At 42.9% G+C, this 21,744-nt stretch overlaps 1 protein-coding gene across 2 annotated transcripts in view; it reads left to right on the top strand.

Annotated features, from left to right (window-relative positions):
- Positions 1-6,247: 6,247 nt before the first annotated feature.
- C11H1orf54 (chromosome 11 C1orf54 homolog) overlaps positions 6,248-21,744 on the top strand; it is a 36,574-nt gene continuing 21,077 nt past the window's right edge. Inside the window, exon 1 of one of the 2 annotated variants that reach the window (XM_060201756.1) lies at positions 6,248-6,387. In XM_060201756.1, coding sequence (XP_060057739.1) covers positions 6,342-6,387 — 46 coding nt within the window. In that variant the 5' untranslated portion in view covers positions 6,248-6,341. The remainder of the gene's footprint in view (positions 6,388-21,744) is intronic. The other variant, XM_016191872.2, reaches the window with a different exon arrangement.

Here is a 21,744-nt window from a genome sequence, read left to right as displayed (position 1 = left end):
TTTTTTCTTTCATTTTTTCCTTTCCCTCTCTCTCTCTTTCTTCTTTTGATAGAAACAGGAAGAAACTGAGAAGGGAAAAGAGGATTGAGAGGGAAAGAGAAGGGACCTGGTAGTGGCACAACTGGTTAAGTGCACAAGGACACAGGTTCAAGCCCCTGGTCCTCACCTGAAGGGGGAAAGCTTCACAAGTGGTGAAGCAGTGTTGCAGGTTTCTCTCTGTCTCTCTCCCTCTCTATCTTCCCCACCCCTCTCAATTTCTCTCTAGTTTTTTTTTTTTTTTTTTGGCTCCAGGGTTATTGCTGGGGCTCAGTGGCTGCACTATGAATCCAGTGCTCCTGGAGGCCATTTTTCCCATTTTGTTGCCCTTGTTGTTGTGCTTGTTGTAGTTGTTATTGTTGTTGTAACTGTTGTTGTTGGATAGGACAGAGAGAAATCGAGAGAGGAGGGGAACACAGAGAGGGGGAGAAATAGAGAGACACCGGCAGACCTGATTCACCACCTGTGAAGCGACTTCCCTGCAGGTGGGGAGCCAGAGGCTCGAACTGGGATCCTTACGCAGGTCCTTGCGCTTTGTGCCACGTGCACTCAATGCATCACACTATCACTGGACTCCCTTCTCTCTATTTCTATCCAATAATAAATAAATATTTAAAAGAGAGAGAGAGGGCGGGGGTAGATAGCATAATGGTTATACAAACAGACTCTCATGCCTGAGCTTTGTCAAGTTCCAGGTTCAATCCCCCGCACCACCATAAGCCAGAGCTGAGTAGTGCTCTGGTAGAAAAAAAAAGAGAGAGAGAGAGAGAAAGAGAAGGAGAGACACATGCAGCACTGCTTCACCTCTCAAGAAGCTTCCCCCCAGCAGATAGGGATTGGGGGTTTGAACCTAGGTTCTTAGGCATGGTAATATGTGTGCTTTACCAGGTGCACCAGCACTAGGATGCTGTATTCTTTTTGTATGACCTTGTCTGTTACCCCTAAGTTGTTTATAAGACTAGCACACTGGCACAGCTATATACAAGATACTGGGTATTATACAGCAAACCCTAACAAAGGGACTTTTCAAAGTTAACCCAATTACCAAATAATGTGATGATAACAATAACTATTCATTGTCTTCTTGAACCCTAAGACAGCAGGAACCTCACATTTCCACTATAGTGCCTGTATTTACCTCAGTCTTGGAACCTTACGGTGGGGCACACTTTCCTGCATGCTGCTCTCAATTCACATCAAATAATATTGCACCTGCCGATCACAACCTAATCAACGCAACGAGTGCCACCTCAGCATGCTTCACTCAGACTGTGTCCAGAGACTTCAGGTGTGGAATGACAACACTTCAGCTTCATTACTCGGGTGAGACCGTTCCTTTCACAGTATTCTCTAATTCCATTCCAGGTGGTTCACTTCCTAACAAAGTCCCAAAACCTAGATATAGACCAGGTCCCCTGAGATAGAGCATATCTTCACACATATCCATAATCTGGGGCAAAATATATACCTGAAAGCAAAAGTACACAGTAGTCTGCAGTGAGTATCCCCCAACACTTCATCTGCACTATTCCAACCTTTGGGTCCATGATTGTTCAACAATTTGTTTGGCTTTGTATGTTAACTCTCTTTTCAGCCACCAGGTCCCAGATGCCAGCATGATGCCGACCAGGCTTCCCTGGACTGAAGACCCCACCAATGTGTCCTGGAGCACCACTTCCCCAGAGACCCACCCTACTAGGGAAAGAGAGAGGCAGACTGGGAGTATGGATGGACCAGTCAATGCCCATGTTCAGCGAGGAAACAAATACAGAAGCCAGACCTTCCACCTTCTGCAACCCACAATGACCTTGGGTCCATACTCCCAGAGGGATAGAGAATGGGAAAGCTATCAGGGGAGGGGATGGGATATAGAGATCTGGTGGTGGGAATTGTGTGGAGTTGTACCCCTCCTATCCTGTGGTTTTGTTAATGTCTACTTTAAAAAAAAAAAAAAGACTAGCACACTGGCAGTGCAAGAGGTAGCACAGTGGATAAAGCATTGGACTCCTAAGCATGAGGTCCTCAGTTCAATCCCTGGTGTCATATGTGCCAGAGTGGTGCTCTGGTTCTCTTTCTCGTAAATAAATAAAATCTTAGGGGGAAAAAAAAGGACTTATGTCCTTGGCACATATGCTGTTAAATATTTCTGAACTGAATACAATGAAAACAGAGACTGTAAAAACAGGGAGAAGTGTAAGATAAACCATACTGAGCCACTGAAATAGCTCACTTGGATAAGCGCTCCGCTTTGGCATAGGCATCACCCAGGTTCAAGCCCAGACCCCAGGCTCATTGAAGGAAGAAGCATCAGTGCTGTGGTATCTTTCACTCTCTCTGTCTGCCTCTCTATCTCCAGAAAACAGACAACCAACCATACCTCTCCCTGTAAGTGAGAATAAAGGGAACTTACCTGGGCTGGCAAAATAGCTCACTTGGATAGTACACAGCTTTGGCCATGTATGTAACTCTGGTTCAAACTCTGCCCCCACCACATTGAAGGCAATTTTAGTGTCATGGTTTCTTTTCCTTTTTTTCCTCTCAGACTCTGTTTCTCTATTAAAAAAAAAAAAACTGAAATGTCTGAAAGTGAGAGATGGGTGTGGTGTTCACAGCAGGGAGAAACTATGTACTTCCTCCTTTCTTCCATCCTGTGTTCAGAAAGCTGGGGAAGGGGTGAAGTGAGGTCAGTTTTTACAAGAAGGAAACCACTGGCCTTGGCAGGGAGATTTTTATCACAGGCAGAGCAGCAGGTGCTTTGAGAATCAGACAATGATGTTGACAGGCTCTCAGACTTTGTAGTTCAAGACAGGCAGAGAGGGGCTACTCTGTTTTGAAAAATGTTCACACACACACACACACACACAAACACACACACACACACACCCCACTTTGTGAACAAGAGTTTGTGATTAGGCCTTACAAGGAAGAACAGTTGTATGTACAGGTGGAAAGTTAGGGACAATAATAGCAAGGAGGGAAAGCTTTCAGTTTAGCTTGGGAGACAGAAAGCAAAGGAATGGTGGGGCCGGATGGTGGCACAGCCAGTTGAGTGCAGCATACATCACACATCACCATCCACAAGGACCTGGGTTCAAGCCCCTGGTCCCACCTGCAGAAGATTCACAAGCAGTGAAGCAGTGCTGCAAGTGTCTCTCTCCTTCTCTAATTCTCCCTTCCCTTTCAATTTCTCTCTATCCTATCAAATTAAAATAATAATAGTAATATTTTTAAAAAGTAAAGAACCCAAAGGAGTGGTGAGGAAAGCCAACAGGCATCCTAAGGTGCTTTGGAACTTTGTTTTTTTCTAGTGGTATCTGGAATTATGAATGGGTCTAATCTAGGACTAGCTGGGGGGGAGTACAGTCAGCATGTTCCCATCAAAAGTCATTTGGGTAGAAGGAGAAATGACAGCTAGAAAAATCAGATTTGTCTGCCTCAGGTTACTTTTTTTTTTCTTTTTTCTTTTCCCTTTTGTTGCCTTTTTTTTTTCTTTTTGTTGCCCTTGTTTTATTGTTGTAGTATTATTGTTGTTATTTTTTTTTCACTTTTTTTTTTAATGGTTTACATTCAACAGTAAGTACAATAGTTTGTACATGCATAACATTCCCCAGATTCCCATATAACAATACAACCCCCACTAGGTCCTCTGAATCCTTCCTGGACCTATATTCTCCCCACCAACCCCAGAGTCTTTTACTTTGGTGTGATACGCCAATTCCACTTCAGGTTCTACTTGTGTTTTCTTTTCTGATCTTGTTTTTCAACTTCGGCTTGAGACTGAGATCATCCCATATTCATCCTTCTGTTTCTGACTTATTTCACTCAACATGATTTTTTTCAAGGTCCATCCAAGATTGGCTGAAAACAGTGAAGTCACCATTTTTTACAGCTGCGTAGTATTCCATTGTGTATATATACCACAACTTGCTCAGCCATTCATCTGTTGTTGGACACCTGGGTTGCTTCCAGGTTTTGGCTATTACAAATTGTGCTGCCAAGAACATATGTGTACACAGATCTTTTTGGATGGATATGTTGGGTTCCTTAGGATATATCTCCAGGAGAGGAATTGCAGGATCATAGGGTAGGTCCATTTCTAGCCTTCTGAGTGTTCTCCAGACTGTTCTCCACAGAGGCTAGACCAATTTGCATTCCCACCAGCAGTGTAGGAGGGTTCATTTGACCCCATACCCTCTCCAGTATTTGCTGCTGTTACCTTTTCTGATGTATGACATTCTCACAGGAGTGAAGTGGTATCTTGTTGTTGTTATTTGCATTTCTCTGACAATCAGAGACTTGGAGCATTTTTTCATGTGTTTCTCGGCCTTTTGGATCTCTTCTGTGGTGAATATTCTGTCCATGTCCTCCCCCCATTTTTGGATGGGGTTATTTGTTGTCTTGCCCTTGTTTTTTTTTGTTGTTGTTTTTAGTTATTATTGTTGCTGTTATTGATGTCGTTGTTGCTAGATAGGACAGAGAGAAATTGAGAGAGGAAGGGAGGACAGAGAGGAGGAGAGAAAGACACCTACAGACCTGCTTCATGGCCTGTGAAGGGAAGCCCCTACAAGTGGGGAGGGGAGAGCCGGGGGCTCAAACTGGGATACTTCTGCTGGTCCTTGTGCTTTGTGTCATGTGCGCTTAACCTGCTGAGCTACCACCCGACTCCCTGAGGTTCCTGTTTTAGTCCCCAGCACAGAGTAGTACTCTAACATTTCTTTCTTTTTCCTACTATCTTATGTCTCATATGCAAGAAAAATAATCTTTAAAAACTACTATCCCGGAGTCGGGCGGTAGTGCAGCAGGTTAAGCGCATGTGGCACAAAGCGCAAGGACTGGCATAAGGATCCAGGTTCAAGCCCCTGGCTCCCCACAGGGGAGTCCCTTCACAGGTGATGAAGCAGGTCTACAGGTATCTATCTTTCTCTCCCCTCTCTGTCTTCCCCTCCTCTCTCCATTTCTCTCTTCCTATCTAACAGTGACGACATCAATAACAAAAATTAATAATAACTACAACAACAATAAAAAGATAACAAGAGCCACAAGAGGGAAAATAAATAAATAAATTTTAGAAAAAAGATATACTAAAAAAAAAAAAAATCCTACTATCTCCTGGGGGCCAAGTAGTCGCACAGTGGATAAAGCACTGGACTCTCAAACCTGAAGTCCAGTAGTCTGGGAGGTGGCGCAGTGGATAAGACTGGACTTTCAAGCCTGAGGTCCTGAGTTCAATCCCCAGTAGCACATATACCAGAGTAATGTCTGGTTCTCTCTCTCCTATCATTTCTCATGAATAAATAAATACAATCTTTAAAAAAAAAAAACACCTGAGGTCCAGAGTTTGATCTCTGGAATGCTTTATTCACCAAGCTACCTCCCAGATCTCTCCCTCCCTTTCTATCTCTCTCTCTGTATCTCTTTTGCTCTCTCTCTCTCTCTCTCTCACTTTTAACCAGAGCACTGCTCAGCTCTGGCTGATGGTTGTACAGGGAATTGAACCTGAGACTTTGGAGCCTCAGGCATGAGAGTCTCTTTGCATAACTATTATGCTATTTACCCTAGCCCTTTCTCTTCCTATCTCCCCCTTTCCTCTCAATTTCTTCCTGCCTCTCTCTCTTTTTTATTTTCTAGGTCTGATTTTTTTTTTTTTTTTAGATTTTATTTATTTATGAGAAAGAGAGGAGGAGAGAAAGAACCAGACATCACTCTGGTACATGTGCTGCTGGGGACCAAACATAGGACCTCATGCCTGAGAGTCCAATAATTTATCCACTGCGCCACCTCCCGGACCACATCTAGGTCTGATTTTTAAAAATTTTATTAGTGACTTAATATTGATCCACAAAATTATAAGATAACAGGGTTATATCTCCCTATCTCTAGCAAAAAGGAAAAAAAGGATGTCCTCTGGAGGTGGTTGATTTGTCCTATAGGCACCAAGCATCTGCAATAACCCTGGTGGCAATTTAAAATGAATCAACAAATATATTAAACAATAATATCTCATGAAAAAAGGAATGGCAAATGTTCCTTGGGAAAAAGAAAAAAGAAGCATCAACATCAGCAACAGCTCATTAGCCTCCTGCATCTGGACAGCTTTGGCAGGCGCCCAGACCGGTAGTAACTCATGGTCCTGTCAGCCCAAAAGTGGGAGGGAGGAATTCCAGCCCCTGGGGAGCAGAACCCTGCAGCTCCTTCCCTGCCTTAAAGGGGGCGGGAGAGGCGGGAGGCGGGCTAAGTTTGGTGGGAAACTTTACAATTTCCTTTTTTTTTTTTTTTTTTTTTGCTTCACTAGTACAGAACCCAGAATGGATGTTCTCCTTATAGCCATTCTTGCTGTGCCGCTCATCCTGGGTAAGTAAGTGCCCTGCCCTCTGTGGGCTTTGGAGCCAGGGCTGCTCTCAGAAATGGTGTGGGGGAGAGAAATGGTGAAAAGGGTGAAGGATGCAGCTTACCTAGGGGTCAGGTAGCATCTTGGGGCCAAATGTCGGGCGTGGAGGGGGACTTAGAACATGGGCTAGAAAGAGGAGAGGGAAGCAGAGTCTCAAGAAGAGAAAGCTTGAGTCAGGAGAGTGCTCACCCAGTAAAGCACACCTTGAAGCATGTGTGAGGTCCTAGGTTCCAGCCCTATGGGAGCACCACAGCACCAGAGGAAGCTGCTGTACTGTCTCTTTCTTTATTCCTCTCTCTATTTCTCTTTCTCTCTTTCAAATCAAACAAATTAAAAAAAATGGGCTTGGGAACAGTGGAATCCTGTATGTAAGATCCCAGTACTGAGAAAGAAAAAAAAAGGGAGAAAGAAATAGAGGGAGGAAGAAAGAGAAAAAGAAGGAAAAGGAACAGAAAGAAAGAAAAAATAAGAGAGAAATGAAGGCATGGGCAGGGAGTCCCATTATGAGGCTTTCCTAAGGAAACTGATTTCAGCTTTATAGCAGCATGAACTTGAACTAGACCAGAGGGACTGAAATGAGAATGAAGGTGGGGGGGGTGACTCTGTGCCAGTGGGAGTGGTCCTGACTAATGAGGAAAGCCTGGGTACTTTCTTCTGTATATAGTTGAAGGAAAAAAAAAAAAACATCTTTTCTTAGCAAGGACTTGAAGTGACAGGGGTGACATTCAGGGTAGGGGAGAACTGCTCGCCTTCAGGACAGGGCCCTAAAAGTAGTCTGGTTCCTTCCCTCTTTTGTTCCCAGTCTTCCAGGTGAGCTCATGGTTTCCTTTTCCTCCTGATTCTTGTGTCATTGCTTGGGGTTAAGAAAAACGTTCAAGGACCTAAGGGAAATGTCTAGCAGGATGGCATTCTCGCTTCAAGCATATTAGAGCCACATACTTTCAGTCTTGCGAAGGAATTAAAATGAGGGAGAGACATCATTTCATCCAACTAGTTCTTTAAGAAAGTGATGTGAAGCCCTGGAGATGGCTCAGGGGGTCAGATTCCATCCCTGTTGTCCTGTATCTCTCCCCCCTCCCAATAAAAGTGAATCAATCTGTAAGAAATCAGTGTTAAATAGTTTGTTCAGGGTTGTTTCTTTAGTGAACTGTGAACCAAGAACTAAAATGCAAACCCCAAGCTTCAGGGTGTGTACATGCTTGCTGATTATTTGTGACAGATAAAATAATAGTGTAGATTCTTATTTCATCCCCAGCTGCTATGGACATAGGCTGCATACACACTAAGTACTTCTAAAACACACTCAATGGTACAGCTGATGTTCTTAATTTCTGGTCTCTTTCTGCTTCCTATTTTGTTCAGGTTTATTTCTCGGTGGGGAGCCAGTAAGTAAAGGGATCCTGTTTCTGTTCTGGAAGTTCCTGGATTCAAAGAGCTCAGAGGAATATTATTCATCATACTTCCTACTTTTTAAAATCATTATTATTATTTTTTTTTCTTTTTTGTGCCAGAGCACTATACAGTTCAGGCTTATGGTAGTGGGGGGGGGGGGTTTGGACTTGTGACTTCAGAGCATGCTCAGGCATGAAAGTCTTTTCTTTTGCTTGAGAATCCAGTGCTTTATCCACTGCACCACCTCTCAGACCAAGACTTTTCTTTTGCAAAATCATTATCTATTTCCTCACCTTACTTTTTTTTTTTTAATTAGGGAAGCTTTAAGATTCAAATTAACTTTGCATTAATAATTATAGTACAAATACAGTGTGACATTTTAAATAATTTCTCCTCAGGTTGAGTAAACAGGTTCAGTCCCCAGCACCACCATAAGCCAGAGCCGAGGAGTACTCTGGCATTTAAGAAAATACATATATATACACAAATATTTTTTTCTCAGGCTGGGGAGATAGCACAATGGTTATGCAAGGAGTCTTTTGTGCCTGAGGACCTAAGATCCCAGGTTCTGTCATCAGCACCACCATAAGCCAGAGCTGAGCAGTGCTCTGGTAAAAAACAAGCAAATAAAAGTAAATAATTTTTTTTCTTCTTAAAAAAAGGCAACTGATTTTCTTTTTCCTGGGACACATGGAGATTCAACTACTAGCATAAATGTGACCAATCTACTGCACTATGGTTTAGTTAATGTTGTTTACCAAAACAAGTATTCTCATTTCATGTTTACAGTTAGGTAGATTGTGAACTGCTTCTGTCACTAAAATTTTGCAAAACCTCCATGAGATAATTTAAAGGAATGTCAAATTTTTGAAGTGCAAACACATAAAACTCTACTTCAGGATAGCTTTTTTGTTTGTTACCAATGTATCTATATCTGACTTGAGAAATAGACAATTTCTTTCTTTATCTGTTTCTCTCTCTCTCTCTTTTTCAATGATTTTATTTATTTACTTTTTTTTTCTTTTCTTTTATTTAATTTTTTTAATTAAGAAAGGATTAATTAACAAAACCATAGGGTAGGAGGGGTACAACTCCACACAATTCCCACCACCCAATCTCCATATCCCACCCCCTGCCCAGTAGCTTTCCCATTCTCTATCCCTCTGGGAGCATGGACCCAGGGTCATTGAGGGTTGCAGAAGGTAGAAGGTCTGGCTTCTGTAATTGCTTCCCCGCTGAACATGGGTGTTGACTGGTCAATCCATACTCCCAGTCTGCCTCTCTCTTTCCCTAGTAGGGTGGGTCTCTGGGGAAGCTGAGCTCCAGGACATATTGGTGGGGTCTTCAGTCCAGGGAAGCCTGGCCAGCATCCTGAAGGCATTTGGAACCTGGTGACTGAAAAGAGAGTTAACATACAAAGCCAAACAAATTGTTGAGCAATCATGGACCCAAAGCTTGGAAAAGTGGAGAGGAAGTGTTAGGGAGGGTACTCACTGCAAACTCTAGTGCACTTCTACTTTCTTACTTTGGTGCCATACGCCAAACTCAGTCAATTTCTGCTTTGCGTTTCTACTTCTTCTTCTTCTTCTTCTTTTTTTTACATGCATAACATTCCCCAGATTCCCATTTAACAATACAACCCCCACTATTTCATTCATCATCTTTCATGGACCTGTATTCTCCCCACCTACCCACCCACCCCAGAGTTTTTTACTTTGGTGTAATACTCCAATTCCATTTCAGGTTCGACTTGTGTTTTCTTTTCTAATCTTGTTTTTCAACTTCGGCCTGAGAGTGAGATCATCCCGTATTCATCCTTCTGTTTCTGACTTATTTCACTCAACATGATTTTTTCAAGGTCCATCCAAGATCGGCTGAAAACGGTGAAGTCACCATTTTTTACAGCTGAGTAGTATTCCATTGTGTATATATCCCACAACTTGCTCAGCCACTCATCTGTTGTTGGACACCTGGGTTGCTTCCAGGTTTTGGCTATTACAAATTGTGCTGCCAAGAATATATGTGTACACAGATCTTTTTGGATGGATGTGTTGGGTTCCTTAGGATATATCCCCAGGAGGGGAATTGCAGGGTCATAGGGTAGGTCCATTTCTAGCCTTCTGAGAGTTCTCCAGACTGTTCTCCAGAGAGGTTGGACCAATTGACATTCCCACCAACAGTGCAGAAGGGTTCCTTTGACCCCACACCCTCTCCAGCATTTGCTGCTGTTACCTTTTCTGATGTGTGACATTCTCACAGGAGTGAAGTGATATCTCATTGTTGTCTTGATTTGCATTTCTCTGACAATCAGAGACTTGGAGCATTTTTTCATGTGTTTCTCGGCCTTTTGGATCTCTTCTGTGGTGAATATTCTGTCCAAGTCCTCCCCCCATTTTTGGATGGGGTTATTTGTTGTCTTGTTGTTGAGTCTGGCAAGCTCTTTATATATGTTGGTTATTAAACTCTTATCTGATGTATGGCATGTAAAGATCTTCTCCCATTCTGTGAGGGGTCTCTTGATTTGGGTAGTGGTTTCTTTTGCTGTGAAGAAGCTTTTTAATTTGATGTAGTCCCATAGGTTTATACTTGCCTTAGTCTTCCTTGTAATTGAATTCGTTTCATTGAAAATGTCTTTAAAATTTGTGCGGAAAAAAGTTCTTCCAATATTTTCCTCTAAGTATCTGATTGTTTCTGGCCTAACATCCAAGTCCTTGATCCACTTGGAATTTACTTTTGTATTTGGTGAAATACAGTGATTCAGTTTCATTCTTCTGCATGTTTCAACCCATTGTTTCCAACACCATTTGTTGAAGAGACTCTGCTTTCCCCATATAATAGTCTGGGCCCCTTTGTCAAAGATTAGATATCCATACGTGTGGGGCCTCATTTCTGGGCTCTCAATTCTATTCCACTGGTCAGTGTGTCTGTTCATGTTCCAGTACCAAGCAGTTTTGATGACAATGGCTCTATAATACAGTTTGAGATCTGGCAGTGTGATGCCTCCGGTTCTGTTCTTTTGATTTTATTTATTTACTAATGAGATAGGCGAAGAGAGAGAAAGAACCAGAACCCACTCTGGTACATGTGCTGCCAGGGATGTGGATCAAACTTAGGACCTCATGCTTGAGAGTCGAATGCTTTATCCACTGTGCCATCTCCTGGACCATGACAATTTCTTTCTCAATTCCTTGAAAAAAAAATCTTTCTGCAACAAGGGACCAACATAATAGCTCACTTAGGTAGTGCACTATTTTGCTATGTGCATGGCCTAGGTTAGAACCCAGACTCTACCTCATTAAAGGTGACTTTGCAGTGCTGTAGGTGCTTTTCTTTCCCCCTTCCTCTTTCTCTCACCCTCCTCACTCATAGTTTCTACTGTCTCTAGCCGATAAATAAATAATAAAAACAGTAAATGACTAAAATGCAAAGAGGGGGAAACTTTGGTGCTGTGGTATCTCCTTTCTTGCTCTCCTCTCTCTGTCTCTGTTTCATCTTTAAACTTTAAAAAATGTTTTTTATTATCTTTATTTATTTATTGGTTAATGACAGCCAGAAATTAAGAGGGAAGGGGGTGATAGGAAGAGAGACAGAGAGATGCCTGCAGCACTGCTTCACCACTCGTTAAGCTTTCCCCCTGCAAGTGGGGACTGGGGACTCAATCCTGGCTCCTTCAGCACTATAACATGTGCACTCAACCAGGTGCACCACCACCTGGCCCCCTTTAAACTTTTTTAAAAAAATTTTTGTTTAATATTTATTTATTTTCACTTTTGTTGACATTGTTTTATTGTTGTAGTTATTGCTGTTATTGATATTGTTGTAGTTGGATAGGACAGAGAGAAGTGGAGAGAGGAGGGGAAGACAGAGAAGGGGAAAGAAAGATAGACACCTGCAGACCTGCTTCACCGCTTGTGAAACAACTCCCCTGCAGGTGGGGAGCCAGGGGCTCAAACCAGGATCCTTATGCCAGTCCTTGTGCTTTGAACCACGTGCGCTTAATCCGCTGCACTACTGCCTAACTCCCCCCCCTTTTTTTTTTTTAACTGCAGTTAAACTTGTATCTTTTTTCCTAGGACTGGGCTGTCTTTCAGAAAGATGATCATTTCTGTGGTTTGCTTCCCACAAATGATAAATCAGTTTCACTGGCCTTTATTTTCTTTTATTATTTTATTATCTTATTTAATTTTTTATTGATAAAAAGGAAACATTGACTAGACCATAGGATAAGAGGGGTAAAACTTCACACAATTCCCATCACCAGAACTCAGTATCCCATCCCCTTACCTGGTAGCTTTCCTATTCTTTAGCCCTCTGGAAGTATGGACCCAAGGTCATCGTGGGATGCAGAAGGTGGAAGGTCTGGCTTCTGTAACTGCTTCCCTGATGAACATGGGTGTTGACAGGTCTATCCATACTCCTAGCCTGTCTTTCTCTTTCCTTAGTGGGGAAGGACTCTGGGGAATCAGAGTTCCAGGACACATTGGTGGGGTTGTCTGTCGAGGGAAGTCTGATCAGCATCATGCTACCATCTGGAACCTGATGGTTAAAAAGAGAGTTAACGGGAGTCGGGCTGTAGCACAGCGGGTTAAGCGCAGGTGGCGCAAAGCACAAGGACCGGCATAAGGATCCCGGTTCGAACCCCGGCTCCCCACCTGCAGGGGAGTCGCTTCACAGGCGGTGAAGCAGGTCTGCAGGTGTCTATCTTTCTCTCCTCCTCTCTGTCTTCCCCTCTTCTCTCCATTTCTCTCTGTCCTATCCAACAACGACAACAACAATAATAACTACAACAATAAAACAACAAGGGCAACAAAAAGGGAATAAATAAATAAAATAAATATTTAAAAAAAAGAGAGAGTTAACATACAAAGCCAAACAAATTGTTGACCAATCATGGAACTAAAGTGTGGAATAGTGCAGGTGAAGAGTTGGTGGGGGTAAGGGTGCTCCATTTTGTAGGTAGCTAGTAGACATATTTTAGTTATATTCCAAAGGGCCTGTGGCTATACTAGTTTTTCTTTTTTTTTTTTGCTTGAGCCTGAAATCTGATGTGCAGGTGGATCCTAATTATTGTCTGGAGAGATGATGTCATGACTGGCAGAAGGACCAGAAAGCTGGATCAGGGAAGAGAGTAGCTCCCTAATATGGGGAAGGGGTATAAATATTGTTAACTGTAAACCCCATCGATTTGATGTGATCTGGGGCCCATATTCAGCTTAGGAGCCTATGTAACCTCTGCATCCCTGTAGATCTGAGCTCACATTCTGTGGTCATGAGTAGGAACGTTCCAAACTACCCCAATATCAGGACCCATCTTCCTCAGGTGTAGCATAGAGTATGTTGTCCATCCTCCCTTCTGAGGTTGGAACATTCTCTACCATTGTTGATCCAAGTTGAGGGAAAGGTCCTATGGGGGCCCACAAAGGGGTCTATTGTGTCATTCCTGATAGAAATGACCGGTAACAATGGAAAGAGGGATTTATTTGAGGTCTAGGTCCATCATGTCTATTTGGGAATCTCAGGACTCCCCAATTAGGGCCCCAGCTGATGGGATGGCCTGATAGTGACTAAAGAGTGATCATTGAAATATGCTAGTCTCTTGCCCTTTTGCAGTCCTTGCTTTGATGAGGTTATCTTTGGAGTGAGTGAGAGAACTGTAATAGGAAGTAGGTGAGGAGAGTATCTAAGTAGACACTATTTCACTATGAACTTTATACTGACTCACTACAGACTATTGTGTACTTTTGCTTTCAGGTATATATTTTGCCCTAATTTATGGATACATGTGAACATATGCTCTATCTTACAGGACCTGGTCTATATCTAGGTTTTGGGACTTTGTCAGGAAGTGAACCTCCTGGAATGGAATTAGAGAATACTATGAAAGGAAAGGTCTCACCCAAGTAATGAGGGTGAATGTATGATATTCCATGCCTAACATCTCTGGACACAGTCTGAAGTGAAGCATGCTGAGGTGGTACTTATTGCGTTCATTAGGTTGGGATCGGCGGATGCAATATCATTTGGTATGAATTAAGAGAAGCATGCAGGAGAGTGAGCCCCACCCTAGAGGTTCTAGGACCAGGGTAAATATAGGTTCTAAAGAGGAAGGGGGAGGTTCCTGCTGTCTTAGGGTTTAAGAAGACAATAGATAGTTATTGCTATAATCACATTATTTGGAAATTAGATTAACTTTGAAAAAATCCCTTTGTTAGGATTTGTTGTATCATACACAACATCACCATAATTTATGTCCTTTGACATTATTTGTATATAGCTGTGCCACCAGTTGCTTCTGTTCTTCCTGGTCTAAGCTTTTAAGAGAGTCAACATATCAAAGACTCAGCCTATGTATTAAAAAGACTCAGTCTGTGATTTAAAAAGTTTGAGACATTCAATCAACTTTTCCCCTCTCATATTAATTAGTTATTTATTTAATTTTTTAATTTATTTAAAAAGGAGACATTAACAGAACCGTAGGATAAGAGGGGTACAACTCCACACAATTCCCACCACCAGATCTCCATATCCCATCCCCTCCCCTGATAGCTTTCCCATTCTTTATCCCTCTGGGAGTATGGACCCAAGGTCACTGTGGAATGCAGAATGTGGAAGGTCTGGCTTCTGTAATTGCTTCCCTGCTGAACATGGGCGTTGACTCTCTTTCTCTAGTAGGTTGGGGCTCTGGGGAAGCAGAGCTCCAGGACACATTGGTGAGGTCATCTGTCCAGGGAAGTTGGTCGGCATCATGTTAAATAGTGATTTATATGACTACAAATTGATAGGAGTGTACATTAACATGATTCCCACCACCAAAAGACTGTGTCCATCCCATCCACCTCACCTCCCGCCCCGTGAAGCTGAACATCCACCCTCACCTTCAACCCAGGGTTTTTACTTTGGTGCCCTACTCCAGTCACTGGCCTTTCATGTGCAGCCAAATGGGACTTTGCTGGCCAACAGCAATGTGGCTTCATAGGCAAAATAAAACAGCATAGGTCCTGCCAAACCAGTCTCATTTTTTAAAAAATTATTTAATTTGCATAGAGACAGAGAAATTGAGAGGGAAGGGGGAGATATAGGTGAAGAGAGACAAGGAGGCCAGGCAGTGATGCACCTGGTTTAGTGCACATATTATAGTGCACAAGAACCCGGGTTCAAGCCCCTGGTCCCCACCTGCAGAGGGAAAGCTTCATGAGTGGTGAAGCAGGGCTTCAGAGTTCTTTCTGTCTCTCTCGCTCTCTATCTCCCCCTTCCTCTCAACTTCTGGCTGTCTCTATCCAATAAATAAAGATAATGAAGAAATTTTAGGGGGGGGGGGCGGAGGTAGCACACCAGGTTAAATGCACTTAGTGGGAGAGTTCCTCTAAGCTCTACCTACCATGCTTTCACATAATCCCACACAGCACAAGGATTCCGGCTGAAGCCCCAACTCCCAACCTGGAGGAGGTCTATCTAACCCCCTCTCTATCTTCCCCTTCTCTCTCAATTTCTCTCTGTCCTATCTAACAACAACAGCAACAACAATAACAATAATGGAAAAATATGGCTGCCAGAACCAGTGGATTTGTAGTACAGACACTCCTTGTGCATTGTAACATGTGCTCAACAAGTTGCACCACCACTCAGTCCCCAGACTAGTCTCATTTGTGATGCTTCATCTGCTACTTTTTCTTATTTTATTTTATTTTATTTATTTATTCCCTTTTGTTGCTGTGTTGTTTTATTGTTGTAGTTATTATTGTTGTCATCATTGTTGGATAGGACATAGAGAAATGGAGAGAGGACGGGAAGACAGAGAGGGGGAGAGAAAGACACCTGCAGACCTGCTTCCCGCTTGTGAAGCAACTTCCCTGCAGGTGGAGATCCAGGGCTCAAACCAGGATTCTTACGCTGATCCTTGCGCTTTGTGCCACCTGCACTTAACCCTCTGCACTACAGCCCAACTCCTTACTTTTTATTTTCTAACTTTATTAATTAATGAAAGAAACAGAAAAATAGTGAGAGAACCAGAGTATCATTCTGGCACATGTGATGGTGGGGATTGAACTTAAGACCTCATGCTTGAGAGTCTGACTCCTTATCCACTGTACTACCTCTGGGCCTCTGCTACTTAAAAAAAAAACATTATTATTATTATTTTAATATTTATTTATTTATTTATTCCCTTTTGTTGCCCTTGTTTTATTGTTGTTGTTATTGATGTCGTTGTTGGATAGGACAGAGAGAAATGGAGAGGAGGGGGGAGACAGAGAGGTGAAGAGTAAGATAGACACCTGCAGACTTGCTTCACAGCTTGTGAAGCGACTCCCCTCCAGGTGGGGAGCCCGAGGCTCGATCTGGGATCCTTACGCCAGTCCTTGCACTTTGTGCCACCTGCGCTTAACCCGTTTGCGCTACCGCCCAACTCCCTTAAAAATTATTTTTAAATGTCTTTAATTATCTTTATTTATTATTGGGTAGAGACAGCCAGAATTTGAGAGCGAAGGGGGTGATAGAGAAGGAGAGAAACAGAGAGACACCGGCAGCACTGCTTCACCACTGGGGAAACTTTCAGGGGGCTCTAACCTGTGTCCTTGAGCACTGTAAGCTGTGTGCTCAACCAGGTGCACCACCACCTGGCCCAAATATTATTTTTATTTTTTAATATGTTGCTCATTTATTTGATAGAGACAGAGAGAAATTGAGAGGGGAGGGAAAGATAGGGAAGGAGAGAAACAGAGCACTGCTTCACCACTCACTGTATCTCTCATTTCAGGTGGGCATACTGGAGGTTTGAACCCAGGTCCTTGAGCATTGTAATATGTGCACTCAATGAAGTGCACCACCTCCTGACGCTGCTACCTCTTTTTTTTTCTTAATATTTATTTATTCCCTTTTGTTGCCCTTGTTGTTTTATTATTGTAGTTGTTATTGATGTCGTCGTTGTTGGATAGGACAAAGAGAAATGGAGAGAGGAGAGGAAGACAGAGAGGGGGAGAGAAATATAAGACACCTGCAGACCTGCTTCACTGCTTGTGAAGCGACTCCCTCGTCGGTGGGACCCCGGGGGCTCAAACCCAGATCCTTAGGCCGGTCCTTGTGCTTTGTTCCACCTGCGGTTAACTTAACCCGCCGCGCTACCACCCGACTCCCTGGTTCTTACTTTTTAAAGTTTCAATTCTCAGGAGTCGGGCGTTAGCATAGCGAGTTAAGCGCACGTGGAGGACTGGCTTAAGGATCCTGGTTCAAGCCCTTGGCTCCCCACCTGTAGGAGAGTAGCTTCATAGGTGATGAAGCAGGTTTTCAGGTGTCTTTCTCTCTCCTTCTCTGTCTTCCCCTCCTCTCTCCATTTCTCTCTGTCCTAACAAAGATGACATTAATAACTACAACAACAATTAAAAAAAAACAAAAAAACAAGGGCAACAAAAGGGGAAATAAAATTAAAAAAAATTTTTTTTAAGTTTCAATTCTCTCTGAGGTTGGTCATAAGTAAAGGGACCCTGTTTCTGTTCTGGGAGTTCCTGGGTTAAAAGAGTGCAGAATGCAGCCTTGGAGGTGCTATAAAAGTTAGAGTACTGGCCTGTGAGTATGAGGTCCTGAGACCCCTACCCAGCATCACTGATCACTCTCCCATTCATTAATAAATATAATTGTTAGTCTATTTTATCTTATTTTTATTTAGATAGGACAGAGAGAAATTGAGACTAGAACTTCACCACTAGTGAAACTTCCCCCTTGAAGATGGCAACTGGAGACTTGAAACTGGGTCCTGGGCTGGGGAGACAGCATAATGGTTATGCAAAAGCCTTTCAAGCCTGAGGCTCTCAGGTCCCTGGTTAAATTTCCAGCACCACCATAACTGAGAAGTATTCTTCTCAGAAGCCAGAACTGAGAAGTGTTCTGGTCTCTTCCTCTCTCGTGGTATCTTTCCCTCTGTATCTACTCTTTCTCATTAAAATAAAATATTTTTTTTAAAAGAAAGAAAGAAACTGGGTCCTTGCACATGATAATGTGTGTGTTCAGTCAGATGTCTCACCATTTAGCCCCATAAATATAATTTTAAAAAATTAAATAACGTGGGGAGTCAGGTGGTAACGCAGTGGGTTAAGCACAGGTGGTGCAAAGCACAAGGACCGGCATAAGCATCCCAGTTTGAGCCCCCAGCTCCCCATCTGCAGGGGAGTCGCTTCACAAGTGGTGAAGCAGGTCTGCAGGTGTCTTTCTCTCCCCATCTCTATCTTCTCTTCCTCTCTCCATTTCTCTCTGTCCTATCCAACAACAATGACATCAATAACAACAATAATAAATACAACAGCAATAAATAAATAAATAACAAGACCCAGATGTAGATTCAGTGTTGAATTTTTTAAATTATTATTTATTTATTAGATAGAGACAGAAGTTGAGAGGGAAGGGGGGAGATAAAGACACCTGCAGCCCTTGCTTCATCACTCCTGAAGCTTTCCCCCTGCAGGTGGGGACCAGAGGCTTGAACCTGGGTCCTTGTGCACTATAAAGTGTGCACTTAACCAGATGTGCCACTGCCTTGTCCCAAGTGTTGAATTTTTTATTATTTTTTTCTTTTTTTATATTTATTTTATTTTTTATTCCCTTTTGTTGCCCTTGTTTTATTGTTGTAGTTATTATTATTGTTGTTGTTGTTGTTGTTGGATAGGACAGAGAGAAATGGAGAGAGGGAGGGGAAGACAGAGAGGAGGAGAGAAAGATAGACACCTGCAGACCTGCTTCACCGCCTGTGAAGTGACTCCCCTGCAGGTGGGGAGCTGGGGTTCGAACCGGTATCTTTATGCCGGTCCTTGTGCTTTGTGCCACCTGCACTTAGCCCGCTGCACTACAGCCCAACTCCCGAATTTTTTATTATTTCTTTCTTTATTTTTACCAGAGCACTGCTCAGCTCTGGCTTATGGTGGTACTGGGGATTAAACCTGAGACCTGCCTTGGGCATGAAATTATTTTTTGCATAACTATTATACTGTTTCCCCAGCCCAGGTGTTGGCCTCTTAAGGATAATGTCCCAAGTTCAGTCCCTACCATCATATGTGCCAGACTGATGTTTTAGTTCTTTCACGCTCTCTCATAAATAAATGAATTTTTAAATATTTTTTTATTTTCCCTTTTGTTGCCCTTGTTTTTTTGTTATTGTTATTGTAGTTATTATTGTTGTTGTTATTGTTGTCATCGTTGTTGGATAGGACAGAGAGAGATGGAGAGAGGAGGCAAAGACAGAGAGGAAGAGAGAAAGATAGATACCTGCAGACCTGCTTCACCTCCTGTGAAGCAACCCCCCTGCAGGTGGGGACCCGGGAGCTCGAACCAGCATCCTTATGATAAATGATTTAAAAAAAAATTTTATTTCAGGCAGGGATAGATAGCATAATGGTTATGCAAAGAGACTCTCAAGCCAGAGGCTCCTAAGTCTTAGGTTCAATCCCCCGCACCACCATAAGCCAGAGCTGAGCAGTGATCTGGTAAAAAAATTAATTAACTGGGGCTGGGTGGTGGCGCACCTGGTTGAATGCACATGTTACAGTGCCTAAGGACTTGGTTCGCGCCCCGGGTGCCCACCTGTAAGGGGAAAGCTTAATGAGTAGTGAAACAGGACTGCTGGTGTCTCTCTATCTCTCCCCTTTCTATTTCTGACAATCTCTATCCAATAAATAAATAAAGATAATAAAAAGCTTAACTAATTAATTAATTAGATTTATTTATTTATTTATTTATTTATTTACTTTGCCTCCAGGGTTATCGCTGGGGCTCAGTTTCCACTGCTCCTGGAAGCTTTTTTTTTTTTTTTTTCCCTTTTGTGGCCCTTGTTTTATTGTTGTTGTGGTTATTATTATTGTTGTTATTGATGTTATTGTTGTTGGATAGGACAGAGAGAAATGGAGAGAAGAGGAGAAGACAGACACCTGTAGACCTGCTTCACCACTTGTGAAGCGAAGCCCCTGCAGGTGGGGAGCCCAGGGGCTCAAACCGGGATCCTTAGGCCAGTCCTTGCAATTTGCACCACCTGCTCTTAACCTGCTGTGCTACCGCCCGACTCCTAGTTCTCTCTCTTTTTTAAGATTTTATTTATTGATTTTTTTTAAATTTTTTTTTATTTAAGAAAGGATTAATTAACAAAACCATAGGGTAGGAGGGGTACAACTCCACACAATTCCCACCGCCCAATCTCCATATCCCACCCCCTCCCCAGTAGCTTTCCCATTCTCTATCCCTCTGGGATAGGGTCCCCAGGGTCATTGAGGGTTGCAGAAGGTAGAAGGTCTGGCTTCTGTAATTGCTTCCTCGCTGAACATGGGCGTTGACTGGTCGGTCCATACTCCCAGCCTGTCTCTCTCTTTCCCTAGTAGGGTGGGTCTCTGGGGAAGCTGAGCTCCAGGACACATTGGTGGGGTCTTCAATCCAGGGAAGCCTGGCCGGCATCCTGATGGCATCTGGAACCTGGTGGCTGAAAAGAGAGTTAACATACAAAGCCAAACAAATTGTTGAGCAATCATGGACCCAAAGCTTGGAAAAGTGGAGAGGAAGTGTTAGGGAGGTACTCACTGCAAACTCTAGTGCACTTCTGCTTTCTTACTTTGGTGTCATACTCCAAACTCAGTCAATTTCTGCTTTGCGTTTCTACTTCTTTTTTTTTTTTTTTTACATGCATAACATTCCCCAGATTCCCATTTAACAATACAACCCCTACTATTTCATTCATCATTTTTCATGGACCTGTATTCTCCCCACCCACCCACCCACCCACCCCAGAGTCTTTTACTTTGGTGTAATACTCCAATTCCATTTCAGGTTCAACTTGTGTTTTCTTTTCTTTTTTATTTATTTATTTATTTATTTTCCCACCGCCCAATCTCCATATCCCACCCCCTCCCCTGACAGCTTTCCCATTCTCTATCCCTCTGGGAGCATGGACCCAGGGTCATTGAGGGTTGCAGAAGGTAGAAGGTCTGGCTTCTGTAATTGCTTCCTCCCTGAACATGGGCGTTGACTGGTCGGTCCATACTCCCAGTCTGCCTCTCTCTTTCCCTAGTAGGATGGGTCTCTGGGGAAGCTGAGCTCCAGGACACATTGGTGGTATCTTCAATCCAGGGAAGTCTGGCCGGCATCCTGATGACACCTGGAACCTGGTGACTGAAAAGAGAGTTAACATACAAAGCCAAACAAATTGTTGAGCAATCATGGACCCAAAGCTTGGAAAAGTGGAAAGGTAGTATTAGGGAGGTACTCACTGCAAACTCTAGTATACTTCTGCTTTCTTACTTTGGTGCCATACTCCAAACTCAGTCAATTTCTGCTTTGCGTTTCTACTTCTTTTTTTTTTTTTTTTACATGCATAACATTTCCCAGATTCCCATTTAGCAATACAACCCCCACTATTTCATTCATCATTTTTCATGGACCTGTATTCTCCCCACCAACCCACCCACCCCAGAGTCTTTTACTTTGGTGTAATACTCCAATTCCATTTCAGGTTCGACTTGTGTTTTCTTTTCTAATCTTGTTTTTCAACTTCGGCCTGAGAGTGAGATCATCCCGTATTCATCCTTCTGTTTCTGACTTATTTCACTCAACATGATTTTTTCAAGGTCCATCCAAGATCGGCTGAAAACGGTGAAGTCACCATTTTTTTACAGCTGAGTAGTATTCCATTGTGTATATATCCCACAACTTGCTCAGCCACTCATCTGTTGTTGGACACCTGGGTTGCTTCCAGGTTTTGGCTATTACAAATTGTGCTGCCAAGAACATATGTGTACACAGATCTTTTTGGATGGATGTGTTGGGTTCCTTAGGATATATCCCCAGGAGGGGAATTGCAGGGTCATAGGGTAGGTCCATTTCTAGCCTTCTGAGAGTTCTCCAGACTGTTCTCCACAGAGGTTGGACCAATTGACATTCCCACCAGCAGTGCAGGAGGGTTC

The sequence above is a fragment of the Erinaceus europaeus genome, chromosome 11 (genome assembly GCF_950295315.1).
Source record: "Erinaceus europaeus chromosome 11, mEriEur2.1, whole genome shotgun sequence".
Taxonomy (NCBI): Eukaryota; Metazoa; Chordata; class Mammalia; order Eulipotyphla; family Erinaceidae; genus Erinaceus; species Erinaceus europaeus.
This window is presented reverse-complemented; position numbering and strand designations above follow the sequence as displayed.